At 37.0% G+C, this 25,524-nt stretch overlaps 1 protein-coding gene across 1 annotated transcript in view; it reads left to right on the top strand.

The window, feature by feature from the left end:
* The window catches only part of ARHGAP42 (Rho GTPase activating protein 42), a 303,324-nt gene that overhangs the window by 263,855 nt on the left and 13,945 nt on the right, over positions 1–25,524 (top strand). The window contains exons 13-22 of the mRNA XM_042904225.1: positions 4,112–4,174; positions 5,117–5,191; positions 6,132–6,216; positions 6,833–6,891; positions 10,349–10,454; positions 15,358–15,517; positions 16,702–16,846; positions 18,081–18,461; positions 18,829–18,985; positions 20,908–20,970. Of these exons, the coding sequence (XP_042760159.1) occupies positions 4,112–4,174; positions 5,117–5,191; positions 6,132–6,216; positions 6,833–6,891; positions 10,349–10,454; positions 15,358–15,517; positions 16,702–16,846; positions 18,081–18,461; positions 18,829–18,985; positions 20,908–20,970 (1,294 nt within the window). The remainder of the gene's footprint in view (positions 1–4,111; positions 4,175–5,116; positions 5,192–6,131; positions 6,217–6,832; positions 6,892–10,348; positions 10,455–15,357; positions 15,518–16,701; positions 16,847–18,080; positions 18,462–18,828; positions 18,986–20,907; positions 20,971–25,524) is intronic.

Here is a 25,524-nt window from a genome sequence, read left to right as displayed (position 1 = left end):
TGTTATATCTCTTGTTTTATTGTTCTTCCATTATTATATAGTGTCATTTGTCTCTGGTTACAGTCTTTGTTTTAAGGTCTAATTTGTTTTATCATAAGTATAGTACTCTTTCTTTTGACATCCCTTTGCATGATAAATGTTTCTCCAACCCTTCACTTTCAATCTGTATGGGTCTTTAGTTCTGAAATGAGTCTCTTATAGGCAGTATTTAGACAGGTTGATTTTTTTATTCTGACACCCTGTGTCTTCTGACTGGAGTTTTTAGTCCATTTACTTTCAAAGTAATTATTGATAGGTATTTATTGCCATTTTGTTACTGTTTTGTGGTCATTTTTGTAGTTTTTCTATGGTCCTTTCTTCTTTTTCTCTCTTTCACAGTTTGCTGGCTTCCTTTAGTGATAAACTTGGATTTCTTTCTCTTTATTCTTAGTATATCTGATACTGGGTTTTGATTGGTTACCATTAGGTTTGTGTATAACATCATCTGCATATAGTAGTTTATATTAAGTTGATGGTCACTTAAGTTAAAACCCATTCTTTCTTCTTACCCTCCCTTCCATGTTTCAGGTATATGGTGTCTTTATTTCACATCCTTTTATTTTGTGAATCTTCCACGGATTTTGACAGATATATTTATTTTTACTGCTTTTGTGTTTCCTACTTTACATACTCTTACTTACGATCTTTCCTTTCCACTCAGATTGTTTCCTTAAATTTCTTATAGGGCTGGTGTAGTGGTCATGAATTCCTTCAGCTTTTATTTGTCTATGGAACTATCTCTTCTATTCTGAATGGTAGTCATGCTTACTAGAGAATTCTGGCTGCATATTTTTTTTCATTTTAGCACTTTGAATACAGCATGTCAGTCACTTATACACTGCAAAGTTTCTGCTGAAAAATCTACTCATAGCCTATGGGATTTCCCCTGTATGTAACTGTGTTCTTCTCTCTTGCTGCTTTTAAAAACATTTTGTTTTTAAGATTTTATTTTTAGGTAATCTCTACACCCAGTGCAGGGCTCAAGTTTACAATCCTAAAATCAAGAGTTGCATGTTCCACTGACTGAGCCAACCAGGTGCCTCTCTCTTGCTGCTTTTGAGGTTCTTTATTATTAATATTTCCCATTTTTATTACTATACATCTGTGATGATTTCCTTGGGTTGATTTTTTTTTTGGGGGGGGATCTCTTTGCCTCCTGGATCTGAATATATATTTCCTTTGCATAAGGAATATATATCCTCTGCATAACTTTTTTTTCTTTCAGGTTGCTCATTCATTCTTCTGCTTCTTTAGCCTGATATTTATTTCATCTAGTGTATTTTTAACTTCATTTGTTGTTTTCTTCATCTCTGATTGGCTCTTTTTTGTCTCTGTGTTAAGGGTCTCACTGATAATTCTCTACTCTTTTCTCAAGTGCAGTAAGTATCTTTCTGAACATTTTTTAAATTCTCTAATCAGGCATATTACTTGTATCCATTTGTCTTAGTTTGTCTTGTTTTGTTTTGTTTTGTTTTTCATTGGGGACATACTCCTCTCTCTCCTCATTTTACCTAACTCTCTGAGTCTGTTTTTTTTGTGTCAGGAAATTCTGCTATATCTCCTGCTATTGAATGTAGTGGCCTTATGAAGAAGAGGTCTTGTAGTCCCCTGAAATGCAGTTCCCCTGTTTCCCACCTAGTGCTTCACATGGTGTCTCCTATATATGTTGAATGTGCTTGTCATTTGTCCTGGTTCCTTTTTCCTTCAGTCCAGTTGTCTGCAGAGGCTGTCTTTCCTATTGTGGGCAGTGTTTTGTACCTAGCTTGGAAATGGTGTGCAGTTTTAACAAGGTGTGCTATGCTTGTAAAATGAGACCTACAGCTTTGAGGATCCAAGCTGCATGCAAAGGGTGCATAATTTTACAAAGGTGCTCCTAGGGTTTCCTCAGGGTCCACAGCTGCTGCTGCCAGAGCTGCAGTCTTGCAAAATGCATGGGTGGAAAGAGGCAATGTTGGCAAGGTTTGTGCTGTGGGAGGGGGCCCACAGTGCTGGGACTGAGGCAGGCATGACTGGAAAGAGTGGATAAGTGGAAGCACAGGGATGTGGGACTTAGTGTAACCACATTAGGTAGTGAAATTCAGAGCATGCTAGTTTCTGCAGGTGGCCATGTGTTTGTGCTGAGGGGTGAAAGAGGGCAATGGTACCTTCCAGCTCCTTTGTTCCTGGACAAGTCTTCCCCTGGATACCCTCTGAGATGAGTAAATAACTCTTCCCCCTATATGCCCTGGTGCTTTTGAAAGTGCTGCTTCTAGCCTGTATCTTAAAGGCTATTTGTCCTGCTATCTCTTTAAGGGCAGAAACTTATTTTCCTATTGCCCTCAGGATCTTCCAAAATGGAGCTAGCTTTTTTTTTTTTTTTAATTCCAGGATTTAAGTCCCTCTTGTTTGTAAGAAGTCAGTAAATTCAGTCCTTTTTACTTTCTTTTTTTTTTTTAATTTTTTTTTTTCAACGTTTTTTTATTTATTTTTGGGACAGAGAGAGACAGAGCATGAACGGGGGAGGGGCAGAGAGAGAGGGAGACACAGAATCGGAAACAGGCTCCAGGCTCCGAGCCATCAGCCCAGAGCCTGACGCGGGGCTCGAACTCACGGACTGCGAGATCGTGACCTGGCTGAAGTCGGATGCTTAACCGACTGCGCCACCCAGGCGCCCCAGTCCTTTTTACTTTCAAAGCCAAATGTTATGAGGATTCCTCTCTTCCTTGTGAGCTCCCTGGTGTGATAGTCTGTTTCTCATCCTTCTTCAGTGCTTCCAGCTCCCTCCAGACCACAGATGGCTGCCTCTGTTTTGCTTCTCCACTATATCTCCACCCTTTCTACCCTCTTTGATGTGGACTCTTCTCTACCTTTAGATGTGGAGTTTATTCTGCCAGTCTTTGGGTTGTTTCTGAGTTATTTATGCTGATGTCAGTGTTATCTAGTTGTATTCATGGGACAGTGTGAACTTAGGGTCCTCTTGCTCTGCCATCTTCCAGCCTCCTAACCCACCATCTTTATTTTTTTTTAATGTATATTTTTGAGAGAGAGAGAGACAGAGCGTGAGCAGGGGAGGGGCAGAGGGAGAGGGAGACACAGAATCTGAAGCAGGCTCCAGGCTCTGAGCTGTCAGCACAGAGCCTGATGAGGTCTTGAACTCATGAGTCTTGAGATCATGACCTGAGCCGAAGTCGGGTGCTCAACTGACTGAGCCACCCAGGTACCCCAAATCCACCATCTTTAAATGGAAGCTAGTTTTAATTTTTTATTGACTTGAATTATTTTCATATATTACTGGAGAATATTAAGAAATATCATATCTCCACCACATGTGATGAAAATTTTCATTATAGTAACAAAATATTTGAATTTTTCCTCAAGGTGTTATTTGGTATTCCTAAATACTTTTTTTTTTTTTAAATAAGTAATCTAATTTGATCTGGCCTCAGAATCTTAAGAAAATTATAACAGATTTAAAATCTAGCAAAAGCAATGAAAATAAACTGATATTTCATAATGTAGGATCTTTAGGGGATTTTCGGTAAACTAAACATATTTTGAATTATTTTGCATATGGTAAAAAATGTAGTAGAAAGAATATTGGGCTCGGATTCAGGTGATCTATGTTAGAATCCTGGTTTGAAGCTTGGAACAAAGAAACTGAGGTTCTCAGCAATGTCATGAACCATCTTAATATTACAAAGCTTTCTCTCTACCTTATAATGTTGTTTTGAGAATCCCATGGAAAAGAATATATGAATAGCTTTGTAATATAATTAGTAACAAACAATAAAGTTTTTTTTTCTTAGTACATTTGCTTTTATCATCTGGAAAAACATGTAGTGAAGGTTAATGCTAATTTTAGGTAAAATGGATGGGATCACTGTAACATATTTACCTTCTGTGAAGGATCTGTGTTTTCTAAAGAAGTAAGTTGATGTAATAACTTTGGTGAATGTGAACCCTACTTCTACCCCAAAATAAAAATTCAGACTCTTAACTAAAACTGTGCCACTAAGTCATAAAACAAGAGAGCCAACTAAGGAGTAATGTAAGTTGGGTATAAACCCTTACTGTGATTTGATTTTATTTTCAGTGTATTTAAATGAAGCAGGGTTCAATTTTGTGAGAAAATGCATTCAAGCTGTGGAAACAAGAGGTAAGTGTTATCTGACAGGTATATCATTAGTGTTCATTCTTATATAGGAACCTCTCAAAAAATGAGGATATATTTTATCATTAACATGAGATTAACTTTAAGAACTATATAAATGTATAAAATTATCTAAATATGCAAATAGCTATAGTCTGAACTTTACCAAAAATCATACTGTATATTCTGTTTAATGATTTTTCATAATAAAGGCCTGATTTATTTCCATTTCATAGACTTTGTGTTATTTATTACTCTAAGCTCCTCTTCAATGTTTTTCAAGCTTTAGAGGAGGTAAGATTCCTAAGGAGCTGGTCTTCCTCCTTTCTTAATGTTATTCCCCTCAGTGATTTCACTCACAGTCACAATTCTAGCACCTTTACCCTCTCTAGTCATGACCTTGAAGGCCACTCTAGTTGCCTGTTACACTCTTCCATTTCCAGGAAAACTTGTCTAAAGCAAAACTCATGGGCTTTGAAATTCTGTGAACTTAAACTCAAATTTTGGTGCTGCCATTTAGACATTTTGAGAAGTTAAGTACATTTCTTAAATCCTCTAAATCTATTTCCTCACCTTCAAAATGAAGGAAGTTGTTAAGGCCTTCCAGTTCTTCAACATGTAGGACTACATGACTGAAGAAATAGAGGATGAGCAATTCTAATCATTCTTTCCCATCTTTGATGGCTTTTTGTATTCAGATAGTAGTGAATGAGCAGAGTACTTTGCTACTTTGAAGATCTTTGAAAGACTTTCAAATCACTGATTAGTGTCTGCTCTGAGAAATATATGTCTGATGGGTGTTTCCAGGGTAGATTTTCTGAAGTTAGACTGCAAAATTGGATAAGTAACTTTCAAATTCTGCATAGGGAAATGCCAGATGTTTTCAACATTCTGTACTTGTGATGCTATGTCTAAAGACATTCTTTTGTGGTTTTTCCTTCTCATTAGGCATCACTATTTTAGGCCTCTACCGAATAGGAGGAGTGAACTCCAAAGTTCAGAAACTCATGAACACAACATTTTGTAAGTTTGAATGAAGCTAGTTACTTAATTTTTGTATTATAGATAATCCATACTATAGGTTTCTTTGAGATATATACTACTGCTGTTCTTTGAATATTTTCAAGAAATATTTAAAATTAACATTTGCATTCAGTTTTTAATGTTCAGTTATAATAGGTGATCAATCAGAATTTGAGAGAGAGCCTTTTCATAATATTGAACTTTTTCTCAAGTGTCCTTTGGTTAGCTAGAGACACAGTGAGATTTATGGATACTAGATTCAGATTGCCTGGCTTGGAATCCTAATACATCACTTAAAAGCTTTGTGACTTTGGATAATTTGTTTAACTTCTCTGTGCCTCAATCTTCTCATTCATAAAATGGAGAAGATAATAATAGTGCCTGCTTCACTGAGAGTGTGAGGATTGAATACGTTAATCCATAAAAGTATTTGGAAGCATGCCTGGCACATGACAAATGCTCAGTGATGTTAGCAATTAACAATAATTTTATTTGGAAAACTATTATTCCATAAGAAATCTTTGAGGTTTATAAGTGTCAAGTGTGAAACTTGCACCAATTCACACAAACAACAATCCTAAGGTTAACTCTGTTGGCATCCTAAGAAATCAATGTCTCTGACCTACTATGTTTATATCCATCTTCTTTTTAAAAAAAATTTTTAATGTTTATTTATTTTTGAGAGAGAGAGAGAGAGCCAGCAAGCAGGGGAGGGGCAGAGAGAGAGGAAGACACAGAATCCGAAGCAGGTTCCAGGCTCCGAGCTGTCAGCACAGAGCCCAATGCGGGGCTCAAACTCACGAACTGAGATGACCTAAGCTGAAGTCAGACACTCAACCAACTGAGCCACCCAGGCGCCCCAGTTTGTGTCCATCTTCTTAATGGTGCAAGTGATGTTTTGAGTTGTACAGTTTAAACATCTTATTTTTATTCTTTACAGCTCCAAAATCCCCTCCTGATATTGACATTGATATTGAATTGTGGGATAATAAGACAATAACAAGTGGGCTGAAAAACTACCTCAGGTAAGGAGTGTTTAACTCGTACTCTGCATGTGATGTCTCTCTTAACCTCTGTGGGCATTGCCATATGACTCCATGGAACACCTGTGTGTGAGCTTCACTCCTTAGAGCAATTCTTTCACCTCACATGAAATAGCATAAGGTGGTAATGTTTATGTTTAGTGTTTTGGAACTTATACTTGGTTTTTCAACTAATAAACTTTAGAAGCTGCAATATTTTATGAATACTAAATAATAGTTTGTTTCATGTTAAATTTGAATGTAGTGTTTTCATGTATTTTTTAAAAATAAGTTGAAAGTGAAAGTTGTTTTTTGTTTGTTTGTTTGTTTGTTTTTAATTTAACTATAGTCCCCATATCTGAGAGAGATTTTTGCTGTTGTGGTTCAACAGTTCTTACAAAGTGAAAAAATCATTTTCCAGTCTGTCCTTTTAGCACAGTTGTGCCAAGAAATGCTGCTAAAGGGCCTTCTTTGAGATCTGCATTTTGGGACTGCCTGGAATCACCCTAGTAGGACTTTATCCTACTCCCTAATTACTCAATTCTTAAAGAAGTACTAGAAGTTCAGGGGAAATAAAAAGATATTGCCATTCTAATGCCCTCTTCTTTCTCCGTTGTAGGTGCCTTGCAGAACCACTGATGACTTACAAGTTACACAAAGATTTTATTGTTGCAGTTAGTAAGTACACTTCCATTGAATGCATTATAATTGATATAGTTTTATGCTGTATCACTTAGAGGTATAAATTTAAACCAGCTAGTTAAGATTTTCCTACATATTGCTTAAGAAACTATCAATCTGATGCTTAATAGCTGACAATATGGTTTGTAAGCAAATAAGAAATTGCAGAATGGTAGATTAAAGACCTAAATGTGAGACGTGAAACCGTAAAACCAGAAGACATTAGTAGTTTCTTTGACATTAACTAAAGAAACATTTATCTAGATGTGTCTCTTCTGGCAAGGAAATCAAAAAGCAATTGGGAGTGCACTAAAATAAAAAGGTTTTACACAGTGAAGGAAACCATCAATGAAACAAAATGGCAACCTCCTGAATGGGAGAAAATATTTGCAAGTGTTATATCCAATAAGGGGTTAATATCCAAAATATGTAAAGAAGTTACACAACTCAACACTAAAAAACTAATATGATTAAAAAAAGGGAAGACCTGAAGAGACATTTTTCCCAAGCAGACATACAGATGGCCAATAGACATATGAAAAGATGCTTAACATCACTCATCAACAGACAAATACAAATCAAAACTACAATGAGATATCACTTCACACCAGTCAGAATGGCTAAAATTAATAACACAAGAAATAAGTGTTGGTGAGGATGCAGGGGGAAAAAAAGGAACCCTCTTGCACTGTTGGTGGGAATGCAAACTGGTGCAGCCACTCTAGAAAACATTATGAACGTTCCTCAAAATATTAAAAATAGAATATGATCCAGTATTTCTGCTAGTATTTACCCAAAGAAAATGAAAACACCATTTCAGAAAGATAATGCACCCATGTTTATTGCAGCATTATTTACAAGACATAACAACAACAGAAGTGTCCATCAATAGATGAATGGATAAAGAAGATGTGGTATATATATACAATGTAATGTTACTAAACCATAAGAAAGAATGAAATCTTGACCTTTGCAGCAACATGGATGGACCTAGAGGATATAATGCTAAGTGAAATAAGTCAGATAGAAAAAGACCAATACCATATGATTTTACTCATATGTGGAACTTAAGAAACTAGAAAAAGAAAAAGACAAAAAGGAAACAAACTCTTAAATACAGAGAACAAAACTGGTGGTTGTCAGAAGAGAGGTGGAGAGTGGAATGGGAGAAATAGATAATGGGAATTAAGAATACACTTTCCTTGATTTAAAAAATATTGAAGAATGAATTAAAAGATTTTGTCACTTAATAAGACTTCTTTGCGGTGACTGGTGTGCTAATAGGAATTATTTTAAATACATTTTACTCAGTCGATGAATGTCAGTACCTTACAAGAGCAACTTTATTGTTAAATTGACAACACTACAAAAATGCAGTTATGCCACCCACTCATACTCATGTGCTATATTCCTAAATCTGGAGAGTAAAGTCAGGTATTTGGGGCAGGTAACAGGCACTTCCAACAATCCTTCGCTCCCCCCCGCCATTATCACATATCTATGTCATTTATTTAGATCTATGATTGCCATAATAGGAGATATATAGATAGGCTTAACTCAAAAATTGTGGGGAGGGGCTCAGTGAAAAACATGTAACCTGAAAAATTAGAAATATGTACTTTTAAAACACTGAGATGAAAGTGCTGGGTTGCCATCTCAGCCATCACAACAGTTTGTAACTGCTAGGCATTAGCATTTCATTGTTAAAATATATGAGGTGTGACTGTACCAAGTATTTTTCACAGTCCAAGAAAGAAAGCATTTGCATTAATTTATTGCCATCCATTATAATGTCACAGGTAATGTTGTCTGCTGATAAGTGTCAGATAACGTTGTGACCTTGGTTTTCAGTCCAGCATACATGACTGATCACATGGTCTCATAAACACGTATACCACTTAGCTTTCTCCTGAAACCTCTCCACTCTTTATTCTCTTCATCAGAATCTATTAGATGAACAAGACCTTAGAAATATATAATTTCACCCCTCATTTTATTGACTAGGTCCCAGAGTGGGCAAGTGACTTTCTCCACGGATACTAGTAAATTGATGGCAAAATCAGGGCTATAAGCCAATTTTTTTTGACTCTTAACCTAGAACTTACTTACAGAAATTTTATGTTATAACATGGCATTTGAGACACTTAGTTAAGTGCTAAACGATCTGGTTGTTTTAATAAAAACATTTGGTCATAAGATTTTTTTTCTCCACTTCCATGGCAAATAATAATCACATTATTCACTACCATGGTAATTAAAATATATTCCTATGTATAAGAATTCATCTTTTGTCTGCCGCAAAGATAATCCCATGTAGTAGATAATAAGGTAATAAAAGTAAGTATTATTTGGAAATTTAGCTCTGTAAAAAGGGGAAGTTGTTCACAAATTAAAAGGTGCCTCACAGAATTCCCTGGAAAACAGTATGGATTAGGCCTTCCATGGGCCTGCAACTAGGAACTACAGAATTGGTAGTTTATGTTTCTCTCCCCACCCTTTTAGGAGCATCTCTTCTCTCTGTTCTTTGCTGCATATCTACCTCATTCTTATCTCCCTTTCCAGTTAGATTTTCTTGGCTTTGGAGCACATTTGGTTATGTCATCCCTAGTTTTACACTATATGCCATTTCACATACTCAGCAGACAGATCAGAGTTTTGATGTCTCCATTCCAACCCCTGGGAGACCTTGTGTTTGGCCCAGCATGAGCCAGCTCTTTTCCCACCTCATGTTCCGCACCTTTCAGAGAAAGGGCTTGGCATGGTGGATAGTCACCCTAGAATTAGTTTATTGTAGTAAGAGTATGTTAATAGATCTTCATTCTAAAGTGTTAGCCTTTTCTCTAACAGACATGTCAACATGTTGTCTTTTGCCTGGCAAACTAGACTTACTTTAGATTTTTTTTTCTTCTTTTCAGATTTCCCATTGTCAGCATGGGCTTAGAATCTATTAGGCCTCTGCATAATAATACTGACACCTCAGAAAAGTAATTCCCTGTTATCTTTAAATCTACAAAATTTGGAAAGGAATGCCTTCTTCCTTCTGTCTGATGGAGTCACTAGGAGGTTTCTGTGTGATAGAGTATATTATATTGCCTGGCACATTAGGTAGTCTGTACCAATAGCTGTGATCACTCCATTGCTAAAGTTTTGATTTTGTCCTTGTGTAGCAAAACCAAAGCAGGCGATGAGTTGTGGTTGTATAGAAGTTCAGTGGCTATGAGCACAGGTCTGGATTAGATGGAACTGGGTTAGTCTGGCATATTTACTTAACTAACTTCATGACTATGGTCAGGTTACTCAACCTCTCTAAGCCTTAGAGAATGATAGTGATGAACTGCATGAAGCAATGTTTATAAGGCATGAGGGTGGGAGTGTTTATAATGTTTAGATTATTAATGTTTATGTACACATTTGAATGCAATTAAAACTTGATCATTCAACCTTTATGTTATAGAATCTGATGACCAAAACTACCGGGTGGAGGCTGTACATGCATTGGTGCACAAATTGCCAGAAAAAAACAGAGAGATGCTGGACATCTTAATAAAGCACCTTGTCAAGTAATTATCTGATTTATATTGTTCACTTAACTACTTGTTCAACTGTTAAAGTTAGACCTTGTTCATATCTTTCTAAAGTGTATGATGGTGCTATAACATTGTTATAATTAGAGTCCACTGAATGTTTTAAAAATGATGTGGTAGTTTGTTTTTAAGATATATCTGTGTGTGTGTGTGTGTGTGTGTGTGTGTGTGTGTACCTGTGTATGTTTACACTATGCAAATGATTAATATCCTTTGCAACTGTTAAATTAATGATGAAAACCTTACATGTCAACTTAAAAATATGAAGGAGTTTGAAGCCCTAAGTTTGAAGATCAGTTCTCTGTACTACGAGTGTCAACTGTTCTGCCAGGTCAAAGTGCCACTGTAATGTTAGCTTCTTTTTCTCAATTCGTAGCATCACTTGGTCTCTGAAGATTTTTCTGACTCTGCTGTTAGTTCATCTATATATTTTTAAATGTCTATAAACAGATACTGTATTAGCCAAGTTTCTCCAAAGAAACAGAACCGACCAGATGTTTGTGTATATGTAGCTATACGTACACGTGTGTGTGTGTATGGTGTATGTATATGTGTGTGTGCATATATATATATATATATATATATATATATATATATATATGAGAGAGAGATTGATTTTAAGGAATTGGGCTGTGCTACTGTGAAGGCTGTTAAGTCTAAAATCTGCAGGGCAGCTGGTAGTCTGCAGACCCAGGGAAGAGTTGACATTACAGCTCTAATCCAGGGCAGTCTAGAAGCAGAATTGCCTCTTCCTCAGAGGAAGTTAGTCTTTTTTAAGACTTTAAACTGATTGGATGAGGCCCACTGACATTATAGAGTAATCTACTTTACTCTAAGTCTACTAATTTAAATGTTAATCTTATGCAAAAAAAAAATACCTTCACAGAATGATCTAGATTTATGTTTGATCAAATATCTGGGTACTATGGCCTCATAAATCTGTCTGAAGATTCTTTCTCTCTCCCTTTCACACACACACACACACACACACACACACACACACACACAATTGCCATGCTGCTGTAAACAAAAGTCCAAATTCAGATTTTAAACTTAAGAATTCCTTACAGCCTCATTTACGAATCAGGATATTTTCCATCTTACTAAGTACTGTGATTCACAATGAAATGATTACTCCTTCCTTGCTTACTACAAGTAGTAACCCAGTTTATGCTAATTTGAGCCAGGCACATTTGAAATAGTGCTACATAACATATCAATAAGTCTCATCTTAACCTGCAGATGAGATAATACGAATTGCCCTCCTGCCCCTTGAAATAAGGAAATCCATTAGAAACTACTCATTTCAAGTTCATTATAAACTGTTGCCATGGCAATACCTCTTTTAGTTAGTGAACAAGGACTCTTCCTCAGATTTAGTCCTGAATTATGTTTTGAATTGTGTGACCTGTTCATGAAATTTAACCACACTGTATGTATTGGGCATTCTCTTGCTGTAATTTTCTAGCAAAGCCTTTATTTATTTATTTATTTTGAGAGAGAGAGAGGGAAAAAAAATCATGAGCAGGGGAGGGGCAGAGATAGAGGGAGAGAGAATCCCAAGCAGGCTCTGCACTGACAATGCAGAGCATGGGGCTCCAACACAGGAACAATGAGATCATGACTTGAGCTGAAATCAAGAGTCGGTCACTTAACCAACTGAGCAACACAGGCACCCCTAGAGGGCAAAGTCTTTTTAAACACACTTTTTTTATATATATATAATTTTTTTTAATGTTTATTTACTTTTGAGAGAGACAGAGAGAGACAGCGCACGAGCAGAGAGAGAGAAGTAGACACAAGATCTGAAGCAGGCTCCAGGCTCCGAGCTGTCATCACAGAGCCTGATGTGGAGCTTGAACTCACAAACCACGAGAGATCATGACCTAAGCTGAAGTCAGACACTTAACCACTCCTTAAATGTGCTTTTAAAAGCTACATGAGTGTCACATAAAATGTTTTTTGTTTAATTATCCAGAATGTTAAGTGAACTCAAACTCCCCCTTCTTTGTGAATGTGCATGACTTTAGTACAGGGAATAGCAAAGGATACTATCTGGCCATAGAAGAGTGCTTAAAACTCTTTTGCCCATCCTTCATCACCATTCCTGGCTTTTTTCCTGAACCTATATAAAGGTCAATCTTCACTGACTAAGCAGTATTTTTGGAATGTGTGTCCAATCACAGGTGACTTATTTAAGTAGACTACAAACAAGTAATAACATTCTTGGTCCCTGGCAACCTTAATATATCTGAAGAAGAGAATTTAAGGCCAGTCGTCTGGATTGGTTACTGGTCTAAATTAGGACCAGTGACTAAAAGATTGATTGCAAATCTCCATTAATTAGCTCTGAGACATGGTGTAAACCATTACTTCCTTTCTGAGACTCCTTTTCTTTGTCTTTAAAACAGAGGCCATCTGTGGTCTCTTCTTTGACTCTAACTTTGAATATTTAAAAAAAAAATGTTAAAGAGAGAGAAATACAGAGTGTGAGTGTGGGGGTGGGGGTGTTGCAGAGAGAGAGAGACACACACACAGAATCTGAGGCAGGTTCCAGGCTCTGAGCTGTCAGCAGAGCCCAACGCGGGCTCAGACTCACAAACCATGGGATCATGACTTGAGCCAAAGTCAGATGCTTAACCAACTGAGCCACCCAGGCGCCCCTCTAACTTTGAATTTTTAAAAGGGCAATTGGGTGTCTGTTCCATACAACAAGTTGAGGAAATGAGGTGCAGAAATAGCTGAAATGTGAGGTGATAAGTGTCTATATTGATTGAGTTAGCTCAGCGGAAGGGAAATTCAGTGAAGAGAAAATTGCTCATCAAAATATTCCATCTCTTGAGCAACACAATCATAAACTCACCTTTTCAAAACCATTTTTTTAAGAATTCCAAATTCACTCCCCATGAGTTTAATATTAATCGTATTCCAGTTTATTCACACTACCAGGAACTCTTACATTTTAGCAAGAGTGCCTAAAGCCAATTTCATTACAAGGAAGACTGTTAGTTGAGATCATATTTCCTGTAACTCATTATTTAATTTTATCAACCCTATAGGGATAGTTATTCTTTATAGATGAGGAAACTGAAGCCTAGAGTTATTAAATAACTTGTCTAATTGCACCCAGCTTCGAAGTTGGATGGATCCAAGCTTTAAATGCAGGCAGACTCAGTACCTTTACATACTACTTTCTTAGTAGATTCTTTAATACATACTAAACAGTAAATATATAATATTTGTCTATATAAAAAGGAAATGTGGAATGAAACTTCTTATTCTAACCAAGAGCTTCTTAACTAGTGCTTTCTCGGGCACAAGGGAAAAATTCAGTAAGTGAGACAGTCAGCTAGCTCTTCCGGTCCTGTGCTAGGATTTACATAGGTATTCAAAATCCTGGATTCCCCATAAAATTTTACTTTTGCTTATGGAATGTAGTTAGTGATGCACACTTAGTCAGGTATAACCATGATCTTGTGTTCAGTGCTCCTTTCTAGAACTTCATATTTTAACAACATGCCTGGAAGTAAGATAGAAAAGGCAGTGTGTAACCTAGAAGATTGGTCTAATGAATGAGGTTTTCTTTTAGGAATATGTCCAATTCCCAAATTAAGTAGTCAAAGTCATTTTTTTAATGTTTTATTATTTATTCTTGAGAGAGAGAGAGACAGAGCATGAGCAGAGGAGGGGCAGCGAGAGGGAGACACAGAATCCAAAGTAGGCTCCAGATTCTAAGCTGTCAGCACAGAACCCGACATAGGGCTTGAACTCACAAGCCATGAGATCATGACCCAAGCCGAAGTCAGACCCAACTGACTGAGCCACCCAGGCACCCCTAGTCAAAGTCAGTTTTGATAGTTACTGGGATTACTTTGCTAAAGTCAGTAATACCAGAGGCTTTTTCTTTCATTTCCATTTTTAAACCAGCATTGATGTGACCACATCTCCTTCTTTTACTGTTTGCCAACCACAGTGCCCAGCCCTAAGGAGGCACTGAGGGAAGTTTTGAATGAATGGATAGGTGGATGGGTGGATGGATGGAAGGAAATAGGAAGGAAAAAAAGGAAGGATAGAAACTTGCATTGGCCAGTTGTCTTATGTAGGGAGCTTAAGAAAACCACAGACTTCTATTCAGAAAACCTGAATTGAAAGAGCATCTCTGTCCCTAATTTTCTGTGACCTTGAGTACATCATTTTTACTTTAGGAGGTTTTTAACCTACATAATAGGAAAAACTGACTTTCTGGGAGGATTAAATGAAATAATGTCTATGAAAATGCCTGGCACTAGGTACTCAATAATATGTTTAGCATATCTGAATATAATTCCAACCAACCAAATTTGAACCATCTGTTCTAAAAGAAGTATAGTGCCCTAGAGAATACCTAACAGTTGATAATCTCTGCAGGATAATTGTACTCTATTTAGGATATCAAGATTTATTCCTTTAATGTTTATTTATTTTTTGAGAGAGAGATGGGGGAGGGGCAGAGAGGGAGACACAGAAGCCAAAGCAGGCTCCAGGTTCCAGGCTCCAAGCTGCCTGTCCAGAGCCCAACGCGGGGCTTGAACTCACGAACTGTGAGATCATGACCTGAGCTGAAGTCAGATACTTAACCGACTGAGCCACTCAGGCGCCCCAAGATTTATTCCTTTAATTAACCTTTGTAATTAATTTTACTTAGCTAATTTTAACTTTTTATGTCTTTTTAGGCTATACCCACTCATGACAATTGGGAGTAGCTAAACCTGACAATTTGGGAAAATTAACCTATAATGGCATATTTTACATTCTATTTATGCCACAAATTTGATAAATGAGAACCTTTCATATTTATTAAACTTTTAACTTATGTTATTTTTGTTGCTTGTATTTGCAGAGTATCACTACACAGCCAACAAAATCTCATGACTGTCTCAAACCTTGGTGTCATATTTGGCCCAACTCTAATGCGAGCACAAGAAGAAACTGTGGCTGCCATGATGAATATTAAATTTCAGAATATTGTGGTTGAAATTCTGATAGAGCACTATGAAAAGGTAAGCTGAATTTTCATGTTGAAGTATCAAATCTTGTATTTTGCTTTTAGGAAGGAATTTTCTGTTTGTATTATCTATGAGTTCATTGTGATCTCAGATTCTTATAAAGTATCAGTCCTGTCCATTTTGTATAAATTGCTTCTTCATGAGGACATTGATTTCCTTTTTTCTTGTTTAGTTTTTAAATGCTTCTCAAAATTCTCCAGGTAAATGATTTCCTTTCCTTTTACATCATTTACTTTTTAAGATTTTCTTCTTTAGTATTTATGTGGTGAATTTTTCACTCATATTGAGAGAAATTTGTTAGAATCACTTGGTAATTAAGTCTATTTTTAACCTTTTTATCTCCCTGGAATTAGACTTAACAACAACAGTGATATTCTCAATAAAGCAAAAGAATTCCAGGAACAGAGTCTTAAAGTCCTCTCTACATCCACTCCTTAAACATGGTTTCTTTAACAAGATTGAGATCTTAGAATAACTGTGGAAATGGAAATTGGGAAAGTCAAATTGATTGGATTATTAAGCAAATGCAGCCATTAAACATCAAAACATTTGTGATTCATTTATGCCTGGTCTAGTGTTTGTGAAAGACTATGCCCCTCTCCTTCCCTTAGTCCCTTCCTGGTACCTGTAGAAGAATATCCTTCATTTATCTAAGATTTTAAGCACTCACAACCCAAGACCACATGGGGGAATTCTGTAGCCGAGTACAGACCTCTACCTGCAGCATGTCACATTCGTGACAGCACCTTTTCCTGAGAAGCAAGGAACTGCTTGACTTGGAAGTGATATGGAATGAGCCTTTTCCCTTCAGGCTATGTTCAGCATGAAGTGAGAAATAAAATATCACAGAATAGAGTCAAGATATCTTGACACAGACATTTGTTCATATTTGAAAGGTTTCTTTAAAAGTATTGGAAAATATTCTGAAATTCATTGTTGGGAAATTGGAGAGGATAAAAAAGAAAACACAGAGAAGGAACATTACTTAGTGTAAGTGGAAAAGAAAAGTATAATTGCTGTAGTATATTTTTTGTATCAAGCATCTCTTACCATGAAGCTGATTAAATAGCAAATGGTTCTGAGATTATTTAATAACTCTAAAATATAATTTTATCATGAAAATGGCAATTCCCCCTTTTACTGACCTCTATCCATTTGTTTGTTTTTTTTGTATGTAGATTTTTCATACTGCCCCAGACCCAAGCATTCCTCTTCCTCAGCCTCAGTCTCGATCTGGATCCCGAAGGACAAGAGCAATCTGCCTTTCCACAGGTTCCAGGAAGCCCAGAGGAAGGTATACACCGTGCTTGGCAGAACCTGACAGTAAGTGTGACTGCTTTAGGGAGAAGCTTTCTTCATTCTTTGATTTAGCCTTACTTCACCTTTTTGATAATTAGGGTAGAAATAAATAGAAGATGATCTTAATGATACTGTCTCCCAAACACCCCCCCCCCACATTTATATATTCTTTGTCAGTATAGTTACAAGGTACTTTGAACAAACAAATTCATTACTACTACAAAGGAAAAAAAAAAAGTAGTTTGCTCAGTGCCCTTTTTTCTGCAACTGTGATTAAGAACATCAGGTACTACTTTGTAGCAGGTTTTGTCCTATTGTTAAAGAGGTAGAGAAGAAAGCAAGAAAAATTCTGGCTGAAACCGTCAGTTTCTTTCTTCCTATCACATTATGTCCTTAAAGCATCATCTCTTGGGTATCAAAGTGTCTGAGAGAGAGAGAGAAAAAAGAAATAAATAGAGAAACCACACTACACATTATCACTAACTTCCTGTTCTGAACCCAACACCACAGTGAAGTGGGTGGCAGCTTAAGCCCACAGTGGATGTTAAATTTGTGGCTGTTCTTATTTTACTTTATACCCTTAAGCCTCCCAATTTTTCTCACAGTCAGTACTTAACAAAAAATACTAATTTTTAATTTAGATATGTTCAAATTATTATAGTTTTAGGAACATTAAAAAATAATCTGTTAAATAGCCAGTTTCTTATGTTGCTATAATCTTGGTAGGAAAAGAAAAAGTCTTTTCTTTTAAAAATGTGAGCAGTGTATAATTTGCAGCTGACATTACTGGTGACTTTGAATGAAGAAAGAATCAGATGCATTATAACATGAGAAAAGTAAAAAAAGGCAGAAACAGATCTTTTAATATCCCTCTTTCCATTGATCTCTTATAATGTCATCAAAGAATCATATTTGTACTACTTGTGAGTTCTTTTTCAGAAGCAAATTTTGTCTGAATTTGAGTCAACCCCCAATCCTTTAAGAAGTAACATTATTTCATAGGGTCAGGGTACATGTAAAATCTCCCTTGAATAGTATTAAAAAATGCATTCGCTAAGTTAAAATGCACGTTTTACAGCCTTTCTTAGAACTGAGAAAAGTTCTCCATACTGGGTAAAGATCTGTCAATTCAGTGGGGACAGTGGGGTCAATTCAGGTGGCCACAGGGCACACGTGCGTTGGAGAATGTGGAAGGGTTTGGGTTGTATTGTTCTCAGTAGAAGGTCCCTGTTGTTTTCTCGCTCCTGCTTCCGCTCAGGTGACTCTTACAGCAGCAGCCCAGACAGCACGCCCATGGGGAGCATCGAGTCCCTCTCCTCTCATTCCTCTGAACAAAACAGCACAACCAAGTCTGCTTCCTGCCAGGCCAGGGAGAAATCTGGAGGAATTCCTTGGATTGTATCCCCATCACCCTCCAATGGACAGAAAAGTCTTGGACTCTGGACAACTAGTCCTGAATCAAGTTCTAAAGAGGATGCGACCAAAACAGATGCAGAATCAGATTGCCAGAGTGTTGCCTCGGTCACCAGCCCCGGGGATGGTTCCCCACCCGTAGACCTGGTCAAGAAAGGGCCTTATGGGCTTTCAGGACTGAAAAGAGCCTCCGCTTCCTCTCTCAGATCCATCTCTGCAGCTGAAGGTAAACCAGATTTGAGCTTATGTAAAATGTCATTGTCTCTGTGCCACTTGCCGAATTGCTCAACATGATTAAGCAGGGAAAAGTTAATGGTGAAGGGGCTAACAATGCTGTTCCTGAGCTAGGATATTTAAAACTCCTGTGCACTGTGACTTCTTTCCTGGTTATTTCCATCTCTGTGAGGTGATGTCTTTGTAATTACTATAGATTGTGATCTCCCTGAATGATGGGCTGCTGTGCTCAAAGAACATTCTGTACCTTCTCATTTGGGCTTAGAAAAAACACTTCCTTTTGTTATGAGCATGTACTGTGTTACTGCTATTATTTTGTCTGATAGCACCTTGCCTGTTTTCTTGGGCTTTCTTTTTAGGAAACAAGAGCTACTGTGGATCCATTCAAAGCTTAACTTCTGTAGGTTGCAAAGAGATGCCCAAAGCCCCACCAAACCCAGACCTGCCTCCAAAAATGTGCAGGAGGTTAAGGCTAGACACTGCCTCAAACAATGGCTACCAGCGACCTGGCTCTGTGTAAGTGAGAGAGAGTGTGTATTTGTTGTATCTTCCAGGGATACACAGGAGTTGAGTATATCCAAAAGAACCCTTAGGAATCCCACAATTGAATACCTCATCTGCAGAGTAGGAACAACCATCTTCTGTAGGACCCTATCCCCTTCTACAAATGATGTACAAGTTAGAATAGGCTTAAAGTATGTATGTGTATACATATACAGACACATACAATTTCAGTCACTTGCCTTACAAAGCAGAACAATGGCTTAATTTAAGGACATGAGAATAGATGTATAATGTAATAGTTCTGGGTTTTCAAAGTATACATTCTAAAAGCTAGACATTTACCTCTCAGCTGAGCAAACTGTCCTTATATCTCAACTTCCCCACCTCCTTGTTAGAAATACGACTACTGTGTAGATAGTGAGGGTTTATTTTCTCTCCTCTCCATCATCTGTCTCCCCTATCTGAGTATTCACTGATTTAAATAAGCTCATGGAGAACAGGAGCTTGAAAGGTGAGAGGGGGTACTTCTATTCAAAAGACATCACCCAGGAGTGTAAAGGCAGATAGGATAGGTACATCGATGTAAATAAGAAGGGGACAAAGAAAAGAACTTAGATAAACAAGCAAAATCTAAACAGGAAAGTTGTTATCCCTTTCATTTTGTTTTCCTGACTTACTGAGTTTTCCAAATGCCATATGAGCTATTACTGGGCATCTTTACATATGTTATCTCTTAATGTCCTTCATGTACTTCCACAGTAGGTAGTAGAAACCTCATTTTAGAGATAATGAGAACTAATACTTGGAAAGTTAAGGAACCAGTTTAATTATTCATTGAAAGTCCAGTAAGGCATTTCACTAAGCCTGTTTCCATAGAAACAGTGTCTTAAATTCATTCGTTCATCACCTTCTTTGACAAGAACCTTTTTTCAGAGTGTGTTTACCATACATTATCTCTCTTGGTCAGAAATCCAAGTACCACTATATAGACCAATACTATATTTGATATCTGTCTACTGCCCGGTATGTATAGTTCTAGCCATTAAGGGAAATTAAATTTTAAGCCAATATGTCAAGGGAGATGAGAGAATATAAACTCCATCCTTTGTGAGGGAAAGAGAAGATTCACTTCTGTCTTACAACTGTACTGACAAAGTATGAATTAAAATTGAGATAAAGTGTATTCCATATTACGTATAAAATGAACCTTCTGATTATCAACTGGCTAGGTTTTGGGAGAAAAGTTGATCAATTAAAGAAATAAGATACATGTTAAAATCTAGTTTAAAATATCATTCAAGGAATTTGATATTCTCTTCTAGTAAATATAGAAACTTTTCTAATTACCCCTGGTGCCTTAGTTTTAATATAGTCTCACTTTTTCAAATAGACAGTGCCTAGCCTCCCATGACTTGAAATAAGATTTGAATCCACAGATGTATTCATTGACCGTATTTTCAGAGTTCCCTCTTTTCACTTTATAGGAACTGTGTTCAAATTAAAAAAATGAAACATTTTAGAATTAGTTTTGTCTTAGCTATCAGAATGAACAACAGTTCTTTGTCTTGATGATTTGATTCTACCCTGTGGCTCCACAGGAGTCAAAATCACTGCCAGAAGCTGAGTGGGGAGAAAATGTTCTTTTTTACTGTTCCCATAGTTTTTTGAAGTAGAAAAGATGAGAACAGTAAGATCCCCAAGGGAAGGGGAGGTAGCTATAGGTTTATTACATCTGGTACTCTATGAGCTGGAGACTAGATCTAAAAATTTCTGCCACATTAAATCTTAAAACAATTAAAATTCAGATCAAATTTTGAGGATAGTTCTTAACTAATTATTTTTGGTTTGTGTTAAGTTATAACCCTGAATTATACTTTGAACTGAATAATATAATTTTTATTTTAATGAAAATCGCATTTTAAAATTATTTTCAGTGTGGCAGCAAAAGCCCAACTGTTTGAAAATGTTGGTTCACTTAAACTGGATTCTTCTGGGCGGTAAGTTCTCAAAACCCTTAAAATGAAAAAATAAATAAATAAAGTAGTGGTGACATTGTTGCTTTTTGTTGACATACTGAGTCATCTTTGACAGCTCTGACCTTCAGTTCTGCAGATGGTGAAATCCACACTCACTGTCTTGCACACGGGGCGTGGGGGTTGGGGGGGAAGATCATGTCTATAAACAGCATATAGCCTCTCAGACTGTTCCACTGATGCCTTATTTACTAAAATCTTCACAAAGGAAGAGTTCTAAACAAGTTTTCTAAAAGATACAAGTTGTCATAACCTTTTGCATACTAAAGACTCCTTTGATGACAATTTGTGGAAAGTTTTCAAAGGTATATTCATGACTTTTAAAAATTACAGAACTTTTTCTGGAACAAGTTTTATGAACATGCATTACAAATTTGCTTATTATTAATGGCCACTGGGTTGCTCTAGGCTGATTGATCTAAACTGCTCTTTTTTTGAGTGCAGTACTTCATTCAGGGTTTCCAGATTTTACCTTTCACTCTGTTGTAAAAAAGACGCAGGTTGTTGCATCTTACTGCTATTAATGTGCTTGCTTCTAAGGTTTTGCTTTCCTCTCCTCCCCTTGTAAAATTGATTCTTCTCATCCACAGTGGGCTTTGGTTTTTTATCTGAATATGTCTGAAATAATGGAATTTTTTAGTATTTTGATATTTCTGGTTTTTTGTTTTGTTTTACAATCAGCAGCTACTAGAGGTATGTGTCATTTAATAAATGCTTGTTATTAAAAGAGCATATAAATGAGACCACTTGAAGAATAAACTTTGATTTTTCCTTTGGATGCACAAGGGAATTTCGAGCTTCCCATTCATACTTGGATAATTGAGGTTTTGAAGTAAAAGAACCACAGTTAATTGAAGTATCACTATATTTACCCACTGTTGTACACCTGAAAAAAATATAACACTGTTAACTATATGGGAATTAAATTTTTTAAAAAAGATTGTTCAACCATAGAATTTTATTGACCCTTTTAAAGTATGTGTACTTTTTCAGCAGTAGGCATTTACTAAATACCTACACAATATTGGGCTGTTGCTAGTTACTAGGGATAACAGTGACCTTCAACTTCTGTTTTGTTTTTTTTTTTTTTCTCACAAGACCTAGCAGGGGTCTTTGTGTATCAATGCTTCTGACTTCACAGAGTTGAGCCACTTTGGTATCTTACAGGTATGTTGGTTGATCCACGGAACTTATGTAACAAATCCCAGAGTAATTTCATTTACCTTAGCTCCATCCATAGTATCTTCACCTTCTTCCCTTTGTTCAAGATTTGGTGAAAACCAGGTACTGTGCATATCAGAGCAAACATCAGTTCTCTGAAACTGTCATCATTTTTAGACCTTAGTGTATGGGATTTAACTTTGCTACTTCTGTCTTGCTATATCATTGAATTGCTCCTGTAGGTGGAGTCCTTTTACTATGAAGCTCTAAACAACCTGTAAGAGCTCAAGTTATGTAATCAAAGAGATAATCCTTTAAGCTTTAAGAAAACAAGCTATTAATCAAGTAAATCAGAATACTGTCAAATAGTGAGATGTTCAACAATGAACCTATGCATTTTTAGTATGCTTTTATATTATACTCTAAATCAACTTCTAATAGGCTGTCAGCATAAACTTAGAGCTTCTCAATACATTGAAGGTTGGAGTCATTATTTGTCAACAGTTCCACAGCACTTGTTGATGGTGTCATAGCTTTTCACCAAAAGACAGGCCCAGTGGAACACAACAAATATCAGGGTCAGATAGACCTACGTTTAAATTCTTGGTCTACCTCTTTCTAGTTGCAGTAACCTTGGAGTTACATATTTAGGAAAAATATTTTCTTTTTTTTTTTCAATATATGAAGTTTATTGTCAGATTGGTTTCCATACAATGCTCAGTGCTCATCCCAAAAGGTGCCCTCCTCAATACGCATCACCCACCCTCCCCTCCCTCCCACCCCCCATCAACCCTCAGTTTGTTCTCAGTTTTTAAGAGTCTCTTATGCTTTGGCTCTCTCCCACTCTAACCTCTTTTTTTTTTTGTCCTTCCCCTCCCCCATGGGTTTCTGTTAAGTATCTCAGGACCCACATAAGAGTGAAACCATATGGTATCTGTCTTTCTCTGTATGGCTTATTTCACTTAGCATCACACTCTCCAGTTCCATCCACGTTGCTACAAAGGGCCATATTTCATTCTTTCTCATTGCCACGTAGTACTCCATTGTGTATATAAACCACAATTTCTTTATCCATTCATCAGTTGATGGACATTTAGGCTCTTTCCATAATTTGGCTATTGTTGAGAGTGCTGCTATAAACATTGGGGTACAAGGGCCCCTATGCATCAGTACTCCTGTATCCCTTGGGTAAATTCCTAGCAGTGCCATTGCTGGGTCATAGGGTAGGTCTATTTTTAATTTTTTGAGGAACCTCCACACTGTTTTCCAGAGTGGCTGCACCAATTTGCATTCCCACCAACATTGCAAGAGAGTTCCCGTTTCTCCACATCCTCGCCAGCATCTATAGTCTCCTGATTTGTTCATTTTGGCCACTCTGACTGGCGTGAGGTGATATCTGAGTGTGGTTTTGATTTGTATTTCCCTGATAAGGAGCGACGTTAAGCAACTTTTCATGTGCCTGTTGGCCATCTGGATGTCTTCTTTAGAGAAGTGTCTATTCATGTTTTCTGCCCATTTCTTCACTGGGTTATTTGCTTTTTGGGTGTGGAGTTTGGTGAGCTCTTTATAGATTTTGGATACTAGCCCTTTGTCCGATATGTCATTTGCAAATATCTTTTCCCATTCCGTTGGTTGCCTTTTAGTTTTGTTGGTTGTTTCCTTTGCTGTGAAGAAGCTTTTTTTTTTCATAAGATCCCAGTAGTTCATTTTTGCTTTTAATTCCCTTGCCTTTGGGGATGTGTCAAGTAAGAAATTGCTACGGCTGAGGTCACAGAGGTCTTTTCCTGCTTTCTTCTCTAGGGTTTTGATGGTTTCCTGTGTCACATTCAGGTCCTTTATCGATTTTGAGTTTATTTTTGTGAATGGTGTGAGAAAGTGGTCTAGTTTCAATCTTCTGCATGTTGCTGTCCAGTTCTCCCAGCACCATTTGTTAAAGAGACTGTCTTTTTTCCATTGGATATTCTTTCCTGCTTTGTCAAAGATGAGTTGGCCATACGTCTGTGGGTCTAGTTCTGGGGTTTCTATTCTATTCCATTGGTCTATGTGTCTATTTTTGTGCCAATACCATGCTGTCTTGATGATTACAGCTTTATAGTAGAGGCTAAAGTCTGGGATTGTGATGCCTCCTGCTTTGGTCTTCTTCTTCAAAATTACTTTGGCTATTCGGGGCCTTTTGTGGTTCCATATGAATTTTAGGATTGCTTATTCTAGTTTTGAGAAGAATGCTGGTGCAATTGATTGGGATTCATTGAATGTGTAGATAGCTTTGGGTAGTATTGACATTTTGACAATATTTATTCTTCCAATCCATGAGCAAGGAATGTTTTTCCATTTCTTTATATCTTCTTCAATTTCTTTCATAAGCCTTCTATAGTTTTCAGCATACTGATCTTGTACATCTTTGGTTAGATTTATTCCTAGGTATTTTATGCTTCTTGGTGCAATTGTGAATGGGATCAGTTTCTTTATTTGTCTTTCTGTTGCTTCATTATTAGTGTATAAGAATGCAACTGATTTCTGTACATTGATTTTGTATCCTGCAACTTTGATGAATTCATGTATCAGTTCTAGCAGACTTCTGGTGGAGTCTGTCAGATTTTCCATGTATAATCTCATGTCATCTGCAAAAAGTGAAAGCTTGACTTCATCTTTGCCGATTTTGATGCCTTTGATTTCCTTTAGTTGTCTGATTGCTGATGCTAGCGCTTCCAACACTATGTTAAACAACAGCGATGAGAGTGGGCATCCCTGTTGTGTTCCTGATCTCAGGGGAAAAGCTCTCAGTTTTTCCCCATGAAGGATGATATTAGCTGTGGGCTTTTCATAAATGGCTTTTATGATCTTTAAGTATGTTCCTTCTATCCCGACTTTCTCGAGGGTTTTTATTAAGAAGTGTTGCTGAATTTTGTCAAATGCCTTTTCTGCATCAATTGACAGGATCATATGGTTCTTTTCTTTTATTAATGTGATGTATCACATTGATTCATTTGCGAATATTGAACCAGCCCTGCATCCCAGGAATGAATCCCACTTGATCATGGTGAATAATTCTTTTTATATGCCGTTGAATTCGATTTGCTAGTATCTTATTGAGAATTTTTGCATCCATATTCATCAGGGATATTGGCCTGTAGTTCTCTTTTTTTACTGGGTCTCTGTCTGGTTTAGGAATCAAAGTAATACTGGCTTCATAGAATGAGTCTGGAAGTTTCCATTCCCTTTCTATTTTTTGGAATACCTTGAGAAGGATAGGTATTATTTCTGCTTTAAACATCTGGTAGAACTCCCCTGGGAAGCCATCTGGTCCTGGACTCTTATTTGTTGGGAGATTTTTGATGACTGATTCAATTTCTTTGC

This window comes from Panthera leo, chromosome D1 (assembly GCF_018350215.1).
Source record: "Panthera leo isolate Ple1 chromosome D1, P.leo_Ple1_pat1.1, whole genome shotgun sequence".
In the NCBI taxonomy this organism is placed as follows: domain Eukaryota; kingdom Metazoa; phylum Chordata; class Mammalia; order Carnivora; family Felidae; genus Panthera; species Panthera leo.
Note: the sequence above shows the minus strand (reverse complement) of the source record. Positions and strands in the feature narration are given on the sequence as shown.